The sequence below is a fragment of the Micropterus dolomieu genome, linkage group LG04, assembly GCF_021292245.1.
Source record: "Micropterus dolomieu isolate WLL.071019.BEF.003 ecotype Adirondacks linkage group LG04, ASM2129224v1, whole genome shotgun sequence".
NCBI lineage: Eukaryota > Metazoa > Chordata > Actinopteri > Centrarchiformes > Centrarchidae > Micropterus > Micropterus dolomieu.
Genome location: NC_060153.1, coordinates 32,582,415 through 32,598,914, shown reverse-complemented (window position 1 = coordinate 32,598,914; position 16,500 = coordinate 32,582,415). Strand labels below are relative to the sequence as shown.

Below are 16,500 nucleotides of genomic sequence, written 5' to 3'. Positions count from 1 at the left end.
TTGCGGAGGTTTTTGATATGGGCTTCAAAGGTGAGTTGTGGATCAAATCTTACACCAAGATTGGTGACTGTTGCGGAGAGGGGAATGTCTTGACCAGAGATAGGTATACCGGTTATGGAGGATGACTGGACTTGATGTGAGGTGCCAACAAGAATTGCCTCAGTTTTGGAGCTGTTCAGCTGGAGGACGTTGTGTTTCATCCACACCTTTATCTCCTCCAGACAGGCGGTGAGTGTTGAAGATGATGATGATGTTGGTGAAGTTGCAGTGATGTGTGGGTCAGATTTCATGTACAGTTGTGTGTCATCAGCATAACTGTGAAATGAGACTTCATGGCGACTGATGACCTGGCCCGAGGGGGAGGATGTAAATGATTAAGAGGATGGGGCCAAGAACTGACCGCTGGGGGACTCCGCAGGTGACTGTGTGTTGCTGGGACCTTGCGCGTCCAAGGGAGGTACAATGTAAACCAGTTCAGAGCAGTGTCAGTGAGTCCAATGGTTTGGTGTAGCCAAAGAGGGCTTAGGGCAGGGGTGTTTGCTTTGACTAGAGCTGTAGGAAAGGGGTCAAGGGCACAAGTGGTGGGTTTCATTTTTTGATTATCTTGCTGGGCGATTGCAAGCTGTGAGTGGACAGTTGGGGCGGGTAGTGTTGAGCATCCAGTAAAGGAGGAGTGGACTGAGCCTATGAGGAGGCTTACATTTAATTTCAAGGCATTCGAAAGAAGACAGTTCAGGCAGGTTAGCAGGAGACAAGTCCAGATCACTTCGGTGCATGACAGCCAGACCACCACCGCGCCCTGTGCTGCGGGCTTTCTGTAGCTAGCAGTAGCCAGTAGGACAGGTCTCATTTAAAACATTGGGTTGGTGCCAGGGGTCTGTAAAGCACATCAAATCCAAATACTTGTCCAGAAAATGGTCATGTATGAGGCAAGATTTGTTTGTGATGGATTGTGCATTAAACAGTTCAATCTTGATGGTAGATGGAGCAGTGTATCCACACCACGTTTTCCATCCCGGTCAGTGCGTAGTGTTGCCGTGGAAACTCCAGCGTTACTAGTCCAAGGAGTGGCAGCGCCCGGTTGACGTGTTGGAGATCATGTTGGAGAACTTCTGTGAATGCAAAGGAGTCCAAGTTGTTTAGTGACCGATATGTGTTTTGTAACGTTTCTCTTGTGGTTTGTAACAGAAGATGTTTGAAACGGTGAGAAGTGGGTTACTGGTGATACTAAAAGCTGCTAACACTCAGTAATGAATGTGATAGCAGGGCCTAAATTTCATCTAACAGTTGGGGGGGGGGGGCAATAAACATAACATTACTCAGGAGCCATTTTTGAAGGGGACACAAATAATCTGTCTGTTTCTGCTCTCAGGGCAAACTGACTTTTCTGGATTTGGGTGGACTCTGTGATGTTATTTACAGAAACCCAACTAATACAGTCTGCATTATCATCTTGAATTCCTAATTCTTATTATTTTAAGTTTATTTTAAGTTTTATTTAGCAAATATCTCATTTCCTCTTGCTCATGTTGACTGTGATCATTGTTGGGGAATTGGGGATTTTTAGGTCTCTGTAAATAATATTAAACATATTACGGTCTACACCTTCGCTATATAAAAAGTGCAATGAGATGACTTTTATTATTAATCGGCGCTACATAAATGAAATGAATAAACAATATAGAGGTGAAAAGTAGTGTGGGCTATCAGCCAGCTCACATCATCAACAACATAAGTTAAGTAAAATAAATGCTAATTACGAAACTCTGAAGGTAGGAGAGTTAAGTGTATTAAACAAGCTATACAGATAACTTCTGACATTAACCTACAGTGTCTCCATTCGCATGTGATGCACTGCTGCCGCTGCGGGTGATGTGGGCAGACAAGACATTCAAATAAAGTCAAGGAAATGGTACGGTCCACTTTAGGGGTGTCTGAAATCGTATTTCAAGATTCTTGAAGTTAAGGCACGAGAATGGGAAATATATTGTACTATTTACAATTACAGGTAAGAAAGACTCACCTGAACTGCTGTTTTTGCCTCTTTTCAGGGGTCCAAGCCTTAAGTAGGGGGGTCAGACATCACTAATCCCCCCCGTAATTCTAACCATGTGAAGGCTGTAGGTCAGATGATCACAGACACCAGCAGCGTCTGTCAGAGTCTGCAAGTGAAGGTGAGAGATATGAGAACCTGGATAGGACGTGAGAACCCAGACAGGTAACATGACACTGTTATGAAAACGCTGTTATTTACTGTTTGTAGATCTAAATATTCATGAATTAACTGACTACAATATTATTTAAATGTTTTTTGCCTATATTAGCCTTTTCAGGTTGAGTTTAGTCTGAGTGAATCTGCACCAGGAAATAAGTTTGGTTTTAATCTCTGACTTTACTAGTGAGATATGGGGGCGAGTCAGAACTGGTCTGACAGCCTATACTACTTTTTATTCACTATCTGAAACTTGATCAGCTGGGTTTTTTTTCTGACTGTGCAAAACAACACACACAACCTTGTATCTCTGGAGAGAATCAGCTGGTCGCATTTGCTATTTGCTACATTCTGGACATCCTTCTGTGGATGGGGCCCTTTAAATAATTTAATGATATTGGTGTTTAAAAGGCTCTATGTGTCAGCGTCTGAAAAATGTATCTGTTTCACCTGTCAACAATCAGACCCACATTTTTCATTGTTGCTTTGTTCTGGTATCCAAAGTGATGTGATTTCAGCAACAAACAAAAAAAAAACAGGTTCTGGTTTGTCAGTGAAAAACAAAGCAGAACCTAGAATACATACATAGAATAAATATCTTACACGTTCTTACAAAGTCGGACTATAGGAAAGTCCAGATTATGGGTCGAAAATAAGCTAAAACTTTGCTCTGATAGTTCCTGGATCATTTAAAACCAGGAGCAGGGACTTTTCTGGGGCAAGGAACTGAATTTATACCCTGGTTCCTCTGGTGCAAATGCCAGTAATGTTCCTGCAGTGAGACAGATGCAGCACCAGCAGTTATAGATTTGTAGGTCTTCATGTTAAAACCTGTCCCACCGAGTTTCAGATGAGGAAATATGCTGTAAAATTAAAAATATTTCACTTTTACTGTTTAAAATCAAAAAGACGTTTGAGAATGTAACGTTTGAGACGTTACATTTAAACAATAATGTGTTCTATAAAAATGTAAATAATAATAATACATTTTATTTGTAATGGACTTTAGATTTGAAACAAATCTCAAAGTGCTAAATCCACCAAAAACACAGGAGTTTATAAGAAAACCAGCTGTATCTTTCTGCATGTGGTACGGGTGTTCAAAATGCAGCAGATGTTTCCTTCCTCGTCTGTAGATGCACATCAACATTTCTTCACCAACAGACTGCTGCTGCTGGTTCTTTCTTCATCTTCATGTTTTTTAAGTTTGCTGCTGCTGCTTTTTAACAAATTCTCTCCTGTTTTCTCTGTTTTTTCTGAACTTTTCTCTGGATGTTCATATTCACATTCAGTCCTATAGGGGACGCTGGCAGCACTTTAAAGTCAAGCTCAGATGACTCCAATATGACTCCAGTTTGAACTATTAAAATGTTCCTCTCAGGATTGATAACATGACCAGAAATCCTGTATTCTGTTATAGACGTAAATAATGTATGGCTCTGACAGCCTGTAGTTGTGTTTGTGTGAAGGTGTGGCCTCTGCTATGAATCAGTGTGAGGAGATGGAGGAGGGAGTCCCTCCCTCTAAAAGCACTCTGTGGGGGGAACATGGCAGCCAGACCAAAGCTCAGAGGTAAGAAGATCTCTATCTGTCCCCACTATCTATCCACCATCCTCGTTCACACTGAAAGCTCTGAAAGTGTGTGTGTGTGTGTTGTTTTTAAGCCCATTGCTGAAGAGCTACAGAAAATGTATTCTTAAAAATGTGTATTTTTTAATTTTGTCTATAACATGTCCTACAGACAAGACCTAGGTTGGATTTCATCACAATTATGAACATGCCCACAGCCTCAAATGTTGGTATTACAAAAAACATGGCAAGAAAACTTCAAGTCAAAGCAGAACACCCAATGCTGACAGTAAAATGTTAAAGATGTGTTGCAAATAAACATGCAGGTTGCCAAATGCTTTACTATTAGATTTTATTGATTTCACGAACCTAATTATACAGGAAAATATAAATGTATACATAAAAAAACTTTAAATTTATCAAATGAGGCTTTCTCTTCCCTTCCTCCCTTTATCTCTTCATTCATGTTTCCACACCCTTTTTCTTTCATACCTCTATCCCTCCTTCTGGTCCATTAACTCCTCCTACATATTTTTAACGCCTCTCCGGCCATAATATAAAGTAAACTCCAAATCCATATCTTTATTCGTTGACGGTGAGTTAGTTTGTTGTTCTTTCGGGACCATATGGATGAGTTGTCGCTGGGCTCTTGGAGTAATTTTGGTAGGCTGGCCACTCCTAGGAAGGCTCATCGCTGTTCCAAGTTTTTTGTAACCCTTCCTAGTTTGACAGATGTCAACAACCTTGTTTCTCATTTGTCTACTTTAGATTATGGAATAATGTGTTGCTTTTTGAGATCTTTTAGCCTACTTCATTTTGTCAGAAAGGTTATATTTAGGAGATTTCTTGATTCAGTAGGTTTGGCAATAAGTAGACCTGGGTGTGGCTAGTGAAACTGAACTCAGCTTTCCAAAAAATGTGATTCATCATCACAGTTAATTCATAATTGAAGGGGGTCAATTACTTTTTCACATAGGGCCAGGTAGGTTTGGATTTTTGTTCTCTCTTAATAATAAAACCCTTAATTTAAAAAACTATATTTTGTGTTTACTTGTGTTACCTTTGTCTAATATTTCAATTTGTTTGATGATCTGAAACATTTCAGTGTGACAAACTGAAGGAATCAGGAAGGGGGCAAACACTTTATTTATTATTATATTACCATTTTACAACTCTGCTCCCAGGCTAATGAGGGTAAGCAAATCCCTCTACCACATTAAGGTGGACGCTCTCTTTAGACTTGGGGTGACTTGGTTACTAATAGTTGGACACAGAGAGCTGTAATTAAACATTAAAATGAAAAGCATAAACTCCAATGTGATATTGTTTTCAAAGCAACATTATGTTGTAAATTATCTTCAAATAACAGATTCAAAATCATTTTGATAGGACAATGACTTGTAATAAGGCGGCGTCTCTGCCATTACCGCTCCTGGCTGCCTGGTAGTGCATTATGTAACTTTGGATCCCCTTGCTGTTTTTGAACTGGGTCACTTTGATTGTCTTCAGATTTTAAATGTTAACCATAAATGTGTAGCTGAAGGTTTGAGAGGTGTGTTGCTCTGTCTGTCTGTTTCTGTCAGTGTTTGTCAGCAGAGACCAGACTCTCCTGGACCCAGCTGTGTGTCCATGAAGAGTGACCATTCCAAAATTGAACCTTATAACTTCAGAGCTGGACAGCACTCTGCTGAAGAAAGGTAAGACTTTAAACCAGGAGAGTTTGTCATTTTGCAGCTCTACTTCTGTCAAGTCATGACATAAAATGATCTGCCAGCTGGTCTCAACTTTCATTCTCCATTTAATTATGAAACCATGAAATCAGATGAAACCATGGTGTCCTATGATGTGACCTCTTTGTTCACCTGCATCCGCACCATGGAGGCAGTAGAAACCGTAGGAAACGGCTACTAAAAGAAAACGCCCTGACCAGATCTGTAAATTACTTGACCTCTGTCTAAACACCACCTATTTCCAATACAACGGAGGATTCTACAGACAAAATGGGCTCACCAGTGTCACCTACTGTGGCAAACATCTACATGGAAGAAGTGGAGGAAAAAGCCCTCAACTCCTTCAGAGGAACAGCACTGAGCCACTGGTACAGGTAAGTGGATGACACAAAATTAAAAGCCAGGAAGTGCAAGCCTTCACAGAACACATTAACTTCGTGGACAGTAACATCAAGTTCACACGAGAACATCTTCTCGTGTGAACACACAACAACAGTTTGGCCTTCTTGGACTGTGCTGTATATCTGGATAACATTGAAGAGGACAGGAGCCTGCAAATTGGGCTTTAGAGGAAACCCACACACACAGAACAATACTTACTTTTTGATTCCCATCACCCACTGGAACACAAGCTAGGGGTGATCAGAACCCTGCAACACAGAGCGGACCACAAAACATCAAGTGCCGAAGCCAGAGAGAAGGAACAGAACCACCGGAAGGGACCACTTACAGCCTGTGGATACCCTAAATGGACCTTTGTGAAAACAGCCACAAGATCCAGGAAGAGGACCAACACTACCGCGGAGGAGGAAAAGAAGGTCAAACGCAACAACCTTGTGATTCCATACGTGTCTGAAGTATCAGAGAAACGCAGGAGAATTTTCAACAAACACCACATCTCTGTGTTTTTTAAACCCAAGAACACACTAAGACAGATACTGGTCCACCCCAAAGACCGCACACCCAAACACAAGAAAAGCAATCTAGAGTATGAGATCTAATGCAGTGAGGAATGCACAGACCTGTATATTGGAGAAAGTAAACAACCACTGCAGAAACGCATGGCTCAACACAGAAGGGCCAACTCCTCAGGTCAAGACTCTGCAGTCTACTGAAGGACAGAGGACACTTGTTTGAGGACCACCAGGTGCACATTTTAGACAGAGAAGATGGATAGTTTGAAAGAGGTGTCAAGGAAGCATCTACACCAGGGTTGAGTTTCCCTACCAGTCAGTCAGAACTGAAGAAGTCTCTTGGATGATTTCAACTAAGTCCAGTTGCCCTTGACCTCAACCTTCGTTCATCCATCTTCTCTGTCTAAAATGTGCATCTGGTGGTCCTCAGACAAGTGTTTTTTATAATTCTATTGCTAATCCTAAACTTTGAATTCTCTGCAGTGAGAGTGTTGCCCTCTCTGTGTGAACTTGCTTCTCCATAAATATGTTCTGGAATATTCAACTGCCCAGGTGTTTTGGTAGGAATCAGTGAGGGCCTTGCATTGGAGATTGGTTTATTCTGTCCGTTTGTTCTTTTAGCATCAATAATGACAAAAGTTGGTGCACTGATTCCAGCCACACACTGTATAATGCCAGGCTAGCTGGAAGACCCCCCCCCCCCCGGGGTCTCATCAGAGCCAGGACAATAAGTAAGGATCCCTACCATCCTGGTCACCATCTATTCGATCTCCTTCCATATGGCAGACAGTACAAGTGCATAAAGAGTCGGACAAACAGAGTAAAGAATAGTTTCTTTCCCTAGGCCATCAGAAATCTAAATGCCACAGACTTTAACACTTTTTTCTCAGTCTCTGCTGAGCATTTTTAAGATAAGTCAGGTAAGGTACTTTATTGTCACATACATGTAGCAAAATTCATTCTGTGCATTTTACCCATCCCTAAAGGGAGCAGTAGGCAGCCACTGTGCAGCACCCGGGGACCAACTCCAGATCTGAGCCAGTGTCATTGATCAGTGCCACTGACTGCAGAACCTAACATGTTTTTGAGGGTGTGGGAAACCGGAGCACTTGGAGGAAACCCACGCAGACACGGGGAGAACATGCCAACTCCACACAGAAAGGCCGGGACTGCAACTTTCTTGCTGTGATGCCACAGTGCTATCCAGTATAATTTAAATCAAAATGCCTTAGTGTGTATGTGGCTTCTCAAATTTCACCTAGAGATATATTAATGAAAAGAAAGGGGAAAGGAATTTCCAATCCTAATACTTGTAAGAATTTGGTTACGTTTAACAATCAGAACATAATTTGTTATTCATTGAATGTCAATGTCTGTGAAGGCTTTCAGTCATCCAGGTCATAGTTATCCAAGGAATGTTAAAATCAAGGGCAGCTGGACTTCGTTGAAGATACTTGAAGACATTTTGTCTCTAATCCATGGGACTTCTTCAGTTCTGACTGACTGGTAGAGAAACTCGGCTATTTAACCTCTGTGGGGTCGTTTGCCAAGATGTTCGATACTGCTGGTTCGTTAGTGCTTCTGGCTGTTGTAACGACAGTCATTATGGTCGTTGGAGACACCCGAGACCACGTCTTAATGACCATTGTTGGCATCTTCACCTGAGGCTAAAAGTGAATGTTTTTTTAGTTTCCTGGGAAGTGATTGAAGAGCAGCATTGTAAGTGGGGGACAAGTAAAGAGACTGGTTCTCAACCCGGGTGTAAAAGGCTTGTGTAAATTGACCCCTCTTTCAAACCAACCATCTTCTCTGTCTAAAATGTGCACCTGGTGGTCCTTGAATAAGTGTCCTTTATCCTTCAGAGGTAGGTAAACTGCAGATTCTTGAACTGAGGATTTGGCCTTTCACTGTCTCATCACAACCCTAGTGTTGAGTATAAAGACACAGACCAGAATTTGTGATAAAGATAAGAATTATGGGATAAATAATATGTCTCACAAATGACAGTGAGCAGCTACTTAGATCAACCTTAATGTGTCATTATAATCCATTAAATGTCCAAAAAGCAAAAAATGCCAAAACATCTATTTATTGATATTTGAAATTATCATACTTTGTTTTCTCCACAGAGACCAGCAGGTTTCGGGTACTCAGTCTTTCCAGCAGCATCCAACAGACCTGGACTCCATATTTATGGTGTGAAAATGTCCACAACAACTTCTTCTTTACCTGTATGTGAAAGAAAAACATAACTCAAAGTGTTATTATTTTCCAGCATCTTGAGGAAAACATTTTAACTTTTGTGAAGAACGAGTTAAAGAAGGCCCAGAAGGTTCTGAGTCCAGATTACCCAGAATGCTTGGAGAGACACAGTGAGGATAAGGAGGCGGTGGACGGTGAGGAGAAAGAGCAGAGGAGAATCAGCAGAGAGGCATTTCTGAAGATCACACTGCACTTCCTGATGAGCATGAAGCAGGACAAGCTGGCTGACTGTCTGCAGAGCAGTAAGAGGATTTTCCACACAAGACATTTCTCATATTAACGCTAACATCCACTCACTGATTTATTCTGTTATCATTTAGGAACTGTTGCTCCAGTTTGTCGACGTAAACTGAAATGTCACCTGCAGAAGAAGTATCAGTCTGTGTTTGAGGGGATTGCTAAAGCAGGAAACCCAACCCTTCTGAATCAGATCTACACAGAGCTCTACATCACAGAGGGAGGGACTGCAGAGGTCAATGATGAACATGAGGTCAGACAGATTGAAACAGCATCCAGGAGACCAGACAGACCAGAAACAACCATCAGACAAGAAGACATCTTTAAAGCCTCACCTGGAAGAGATGAACCAATCAGAACAGTGATGACAAAGGGAGTGGCTGGCATTGGGAAAACAGTCTTAACACAGAAGTTCACTCTGGACTGGGCTGAAGACAAAGCCAACCAGGACATACAGTTCACATTTCCATTCACTTTCAGAGAGCTGAATGTGCTGAAAGAGAAAAAGTACAGCTTGGTGGAACTTGTTCATCACTTCTTTCCTGAAACCAAAGAAGCAGGAATCTGCAGCTTTGAAGAGTTCCAGGTTGTGTTCATCTTGGACGGTCTGGATGAGTGTCGACTTCCTCTGGACTTCCGCAACAATGAGGTCCTGACTGATGTTACAGAGTCCACCTCAGTGGATGTGCTGCTGACAAACCTCATCAGGGGGAACCTGCTTCCCTCTGCTCGCCTCTGGATAACCACACGACCTGCAGCAGCCAATCAGATCCCTCCTAAGTGTGTTGACATGATGACAGAGGTCAGAGGGTTTAATGACCCACAGAAGGAGGAGTACTTCAGGAAGAGGTTCAGAGATGAGGAGCAGGCCAGCAGAATCATCTCCCACATCAAGACATCACGAAGCCTCCACATCATGTGCCACATCCCAGTCTTCTGCTGGATCACTGCTACAGTTCTGGAGGAGGTGTTGAAGACCAGAGAGGGAGGAGAGCTGCCCAAGACCCTGACTGAGATGTACATCTACTTCCTGGTGGTTCACTCCAAACAGAAGAACATCAAGTATGATGGAGGAGCTGAGACAGATCCACACTGGAATAAAAAGAGCAGGAAGATGATTGGGTGTCTGGGAAAACTGGCTTTTGAGCAGCTGCAGAAAGGCAACCTGATCTTCTATGAATCAGACCTGAGAAAGTGTGGCATCGATATCAGAGCAGCCTCAGTGTACTCAGGAGTGTTCACACAGATCTTTAGAGAGGAGAGAGGGCTGTACCAGGACAAGGTGTTCTGCTTCGTCCATCTGAGCGTTCAGGAGTTTCTGGCTGCTCTTTATGTCCATCTGACAGTCATCAAATCTGGTGTTAATTTGCTGTCAAAAAAACAACCAACCTCCTGGTGGTCTCAAAAATTTAGAATGAAACATCTCTACCAGATTGCTGTGGACAAGGCCTTGCAGAGTTCAAATGGACACCTGGACTTGTTCCTCCGTTTCCTCGCAGGTCTTTCACTGCAGACCAATCAGACCCTCCTACGAGGTCTAGTGACACACACAGGATGTATCTCACTAACCAATCAGGAAACAGCTGAATACATCAAGAAGAAAATCAAAGAGAATCGGTCTCCAGAGAGAAACATCAACCTGTTCCACTGTCTGAATGAACTGAAGGACCGTTCTCTAGTGGAGGAGATCCAACAGTTCCTGGGTTCAGGAAGTCTCTCCATAGATAAACTCTCTCCTGCTCAGTGGTCAGCTCTGGGCTTCATCTTACTGTCATCAGAAAAAGATCTGGATGTGTTTGACCTGAAGAAATACTCTGCTTCAGATGAGGCTCTTCTGAGGCTGCTGCCAGTGGTCAAAGCCTCCAACAAAGCTCTGTAAGTGCACAGAAAACTGAAGATACCAACTGTATCACATGTGTAGGATTGTTCTCAAATAATGAAAGTCTCAGTGTCACAAGATTTCAACAAATTGAATATTTGATTAACTGAAACCTGCATGTTGTTCATCAACATATATTAATGCAGACATTGTTGAAATAAAAAAGACCGGTCACACTGTAGTTAATTTAAAGCTAAAGTAAATTTGTGTAGGCTATTGGGATCCCAGAGATGTGAGTATAATTTGTGAAAGATTCAGTATCTGCTGTTTCCAATGATATCTAAAAAACCTTTCTCGTCACCTGAGATCCTAAGGACTTATTAACTCAGTAAGGGCAGCCATAGAAATGGGATGTGTTGTAATTTTTGGTGGCAGAAACATTATCTATTTGTCTTTATCACTAACTGTCCTTCAGGCTGAGTGGATGCAATCTGTCTGAAAAAAGCTGTGAAGCTCTGTCCTCAGTTATCAGCTCCCAGTCCTCTAGTCTGAGCGAGCTGGACCTGAGTAACAACGACCTGCAGGATTCAGGAGTGAAGCTGCTCTCTGCTGGACTGAAGACTCCAAACTTTACACTGGAAACTCTCAGGTTTGAATTAATAAACCTGCAAACGGTGAACAATAACAACCACATGGTGTTATCATTCTTCTATGTCATTCTTTCCCTCCTCTTTTAAGATACCGCTATGAAAGCACTTTTCACCAACATGAATTACACAAATGTGTTTTCATACATATTCTTAGGCTTACTGGCTGTCATCTGTCAGACGGAAGTTGTGAAGCTCTGGCCTCAGTTCTCGGCACCCAATCCTATTCTCCTCGTCTGAGAGAGCTGGACATGAGTTACAACGACCTGGGTGATACAGGTGTGAAGCTGCTCTCGGCTGGGCTGGAGAAACCACACTGTGTGCTTGAGACTCTCAGGTCAGGATTAAGCTTCTGTTGAGAGATAACCCTTTAACTGTTGTTTGACATACAAGTTAAAATTTTAAAATATACATGTAGTGAACCTACACTTTGAATATTAATATCTTGACAAATTAATTTCATATGCACTTCTTAAAATTATGTGGCATCACCTAGCTTCACTGTCCGCCCAACGGGTTAAGAATCCTAGGGCATAGTTTAACAGTTACAATCATTAAAAGTTAATACCGTAAAACTTGTGTGGGGACACATTTTAACAAATAAACGCCTGCCTTAATTAAACTCCTGGTCTGGTTTTTATAGAAGTTCTTTGGATGTATAAAACCTCTTAAACTCTTTAACTGCTTCTAACCTTTGGTTGTGTGTCTTTCTTCAAAGCACAATGCTGTGGAGTTTGATGACCGGGTCTGTTGGTCTAATTGGTTTGACAACCTGGTGTGACCCCCAAGAGATTCAGTCAGCATTTGACATGTGTGTGTGTTGGGGACACAAGTTTTATGGCCATTTTAAATTTCCAATTAACCTTTATTTCAGTGAAAGATTAGGTTCCTAGACAGGGTTAAATTGTCATCTTAAAAATCTTGAAGTTAGGGTTAGTAATTTTTAACTCCACAGGGGTGCATTTGGGTGATTTCCCAGTCATCTGATATCATCTGTAGAATTTAACAGTAATGATTGTACAAAATATTATTTTTGTCATTAAAGATGCTCTGATCAGTATTTTTACATCAACAATAGATCAGATGTCCACTCTGTGTGTGTGTGTGTGTGTCTCTCTGTCTCCAGGCTCTCAGGCTGTCGGATCACAAAGGAAGGCTGTACTTTTCTGGCCTCAGCTCTGATGTCTAACCCCTCCCATCTGAGAGAGCTGGACCTGAGCTTCAATCATCCAGGAGACACAGGAGTGAAGCTGCTGTCTGCTGGACTGAAGGATCCACACTGGAGACTGGACACTCTCAGGTATGAACAGACAACAAAACTTTACACATTGTTTCTTTGTCACTGACAAACTGAGGGCTGAACAGTCTGAACAGTAAAAGTAGTAGTGTTACAGAAAATTAATAATAATTAATATATTATAGTTATATAAATGGTAATATAATATAATATTGCCGCAAGCGGCAACGATCTTCACATCTCGTTAAAAATGCAACATGTGACATTTTCAGAGACCAGATTCCGATCATTTTTTAAAGTGATGAAAGAATTTGGAGTCGAAGCCAAGCTTTTTTTGAGATAATTACGGAAACGCAAGAGTTTTACAGCATCACCTTGAAATCAGACAGGGTAATTATATACACCTGACAAGTGGGTGAAATGTTTAGCCCACCTGCAAAATTTTGTATCCAAGTTTTAAGGTTTATGCTTACACTTCTTTGGAAAAAAATAAAACAAATTGTGACGTGATACAAGTAAAATAGGAAAACTTTGCAACACTATTATCCAAACACCTTATTGTTGGCAAGTAGGACTTGGTGAACTGGGGATTTGAACCCTAAAACTTCATATCCCAAGACTACGTGACTCACTGACAGCAAGATATTGAATATCACTGCAGAATTACTGTTTGACCGATAAGAAAACCCTTTGAAAAACTTGATATCAGCCATCTAGAGAATGTCAGTGGGCTAATTTTGGTGGAGTTTGAACAAAGACTTGTGGAGATGTAGATGTTAATTGGTTTAGCATATTCTGAAAAATATAGAATGACTTCTGAATTGACCATAGGTTGCAGGGAAGCAAACTTTTGTCACGTATCAATGGATGTTCTGGAAAAAATCAAGCTCTCTAAGAAGTACTGGTGATTTTCTTAGATTTTTTAAAATCTGGAATGAGAAATGTGTATAAATGTACATTTCTTGTAATAAGCCACGCCTGCTTTAAGCAATCAATACCAAATTTAATGCATCAACTTGGTAGTGACCCTAGATTGTACAAACCAAATTTTTGTACAAAGCCATTTAGCAAATTACAACGTATCAACTTTTCACATATGTGGCGCCCCATTGTGGAAGAATATTCCAGGACTGCTCAGCAAAGCTCGGACCAAGCATCCAAATGGACGCCCCAAGTTTGGTTACAATAGCTTAAACCAAGTTTGATTTATGAATATTTATGTAAAATTGTACGTAAAGAAACACTTTAGATCAGCAAAGTCCGTAGACGATCCTGCCAAAGTTTCAGGTGAATTGGCAAAAATAGGTTTTTGAGAAAAGTGATACAAATTGGAAATTTTTAGAGCAGAAGACTATTGGAGCAAATGTGCAGATGAATCCAGAGATTAAAATGATGAAAGAAGTTTGACTCCATACGAAGCCATTTTTGAGATGATTGCAAAAATAAGTTGATGTTTAAAGTGTCACCATGAGGTCAATGAGTGCCATTTTTTGCCCGAGTAGTGGGTGGAATTTGGAATCCACCTGCCAATTTTTGTGAGTCCATCAGTTTTTGCTGCACAAACACCTTTAGTGAAGAAGAAAGAAAGAAAGACAGAGAGAAAGACTCCAGCGGATTTATTTCCCACTTTTCTCGTGTCATCAGCGGACTTGTTGGACATTTTGGTGAAGGGCTCTCTCGTTGTTGTTAGCCGAATGAAGCGCCGTAAGGGAGGGAAACGAGCCGGTTTGCTCGTGCACCTCCGCCGGCGGGGACTCCGCACACCGCTACCGGCAATATTTCTCTCCAAAGTGCGCTCACTGTGCAACAAACTGGATGAACTTCAGCTACTGGTGGGGAAAAACAGAAACTTTTATTCATCTTCTGTTCTGTGCTTCACGGAGACGTGGCTGTGTGAACCGATACCGGACTCTGCAGCTGGCTGGCTTCCAACTCTACAGAGCGGATCGCGAAACAGAGCTCTCCGGCAAAACAAAAGGTGGAGGTATCTGTTTTTGAATTATCAATGGCTGGTGTACCGACGTGACAGTGATTCAGCAGCACTGTTCTCCTAATCTGGAATTTTTAATCAAACTGGAAACCGTTTTATCCCCTCCTGTGAGTTTGCTTCATTCATTCTGGTCAGTGTTTACATTCTGCTGCACGCCAACGTGCACGACGCACAGCGCATGCTGGCCAACCAGATACTGTGTGGAACAGACAAACCCGGACTCCCTTGTCATTGTTCTTGGTGACTTTAACAAAGGAAACCTCTGCCAAGAACTCCCCAAAAACAGACAGTTTATTAAGTGTTCAACCAGAGAGGAGAACACTTTGGATCACTGTTACACACAGTTAGCAGTGCCAATCACGCCGTTACACGCAGTCCACTGGGTCACTCTGACCATGTCATGGTCTACCTGATTCCTGTTTACAGACAGAAATTAAAACTCTTTAAACCTGTAGTGAAGACATCAAAGAAATGGACCAGTGAAGCTGTAGAGGATCTTCAGGCATGCTTGGACTGCACTGACTGGGATGTTTTCAGGACTGCAACCAACAATCTGGATGAGTTTACAGAGGCTGTGACATCCTACATCAGCTTCTGTGAGGACAGCTGCATTCCAACATGCACCAAAGTGAGTTATAACAATGACAAACCCTGGTTCACAGCTAAGCTCAGACAGCTGAGGTTGGAAAAGGAGGAGGCGTTTAGGGTGCAGGGCGTTAAAGTACAGGTTTAGCAAGGAGGTGCGAGATGCTAAACAGCTGTATGCAGAGAGACTACAACACCAGTTCTCAAGGAATGACTCTGCTTCTGTCTGGAGAGGATTCAGACAGATCACCAGCTACAAACCTAAATCCCCCCACTCCATGAACGACTGACGCCTTGCCAACGAGCTGAACCAGTTTTACTGTCGTGTTGAAAGACAATGGGACAGACCTGACACCATCCCCCGTCACACCACTGATCGGCCACAGTCCACCATCTCATCCCCCACCTCCTCCCCCTCTCTTACCATCCTGGAGAGGTATGTCAACAGACTGTTCAGGAGGCAGAAACCTCGCAAAGCAGCGGGGCCGGACTCTGTCTCCCCATCCACCCTGAAGCACTGTGCTGATCAGCTGTCTCCGGTGTTTCCACAGACATTTTTGACAGCTCACTGGAGACATGCCATGTGCCAGCCTGCTTCAAAGCGTCCACTATCATCCCTGTCCCCAAAAAACCAAGGTCCATGGGACTACAGACGCCCTGGCCTCTAAGGTAATGTCTTGTGTAAGTCTTCTGAACGCATTGTGTTGTCCCACCTTAAATCCATCACAGACCCACTCCTGGACCAGTTCACCTACAGAGCCAACAGGTCTGTAGATGATGCAGTAAACATGGCCCTTCACTACATCCTCCAGCACCTGGACTTCCCAGGAACCTACCCCAGGATCCTGTTTGTGGACTTCAGCTCTGCTACTTCATCCCAGCCCTGCTGCAGGACAAGCTCTCCCAGCTGAACGTGCCTGACTCCACCTGCTGGTGGATCACAGACTTCCTGACGGACAGGAAGCAGCATGTGAAGATGGGAAAACATGTCTCTGACTCCAGGACCATCAGCACCGGATCCCCTCAAGGCTGAGTTCTTTCCCCTCTGCTCTTCTCCCTGTATACCAACAGCTGCACCTCCAGTCACCAGTCTGTCAAGCTCCTGAAGTTTGTGGACGACACCACCCTCATTGGGCTCATCTCAAAGATTGCAGCTGACCCCTCCTATCCCGGCCGCAAACTGTTTCAGACTCTCCCCTCTCGCAAGAGGCTGCGTCCATCAGGACCAAAACCTCTCGACACAAAAACAGCTTCTACCCATCTGCATCTAGCCTCATAAACAAGGCCCGGCCCCCCCC

The 16,500-nt window shown here is 42.6% G+C and overlaps 1 protein-coding gene and 1 long non-coding RNA gene across 2 annotated transcripts in view; both read left to right on the top strand.

Moving 5' to 3' along the window:
- The first annotated feature begins 3,727 nt into the window (after positions 1-3,727).
- On the top strand, positions 3,728-4,116 carry LOC123970390. Its single transcript, XR_006824962.1, has 2 exons — positions 3,728-3,784; positions 3,954-4,116. It is a non-coding gene; the product is annotated as an uncharacterized LOC123970390 (long non-coding RNA).
- A 4,591-nt stretch (positions 4,117-8,707) lies between these two features.
- LOC123970371 (NLR family CARD domain-containing protein 3-like) overlaps positions 8,708-16,500 on the top strand; it is a 12,747-nt gene continuing 4,954 nt past the window's right edge. Inside the window, exons 1-5 of the mRNA XM_046048384.1 lie at positions 8,708-8,929; positions 9,008-10,799; positions 11,219-11,392; positions 11,548-11,727; positions 12,517-12,690. Of these exons, the coding sequence (XP_045904340.1) occupies positions 8,887-8,929; positions 9,008-10,799; positions 11,219-11,392; positions 11,548-11,727; positions 12,517-12,690 (2,363 nt within the window). The 5' untranslated portion in view covers positions 8,708-8,886. The remainder of the gene's footprint in view (positions 8,930-9,007; positions 10,800-11,218; positions 11,393-11,547; positions 11,728-12,516; positions 12,691-16,500) is intronic.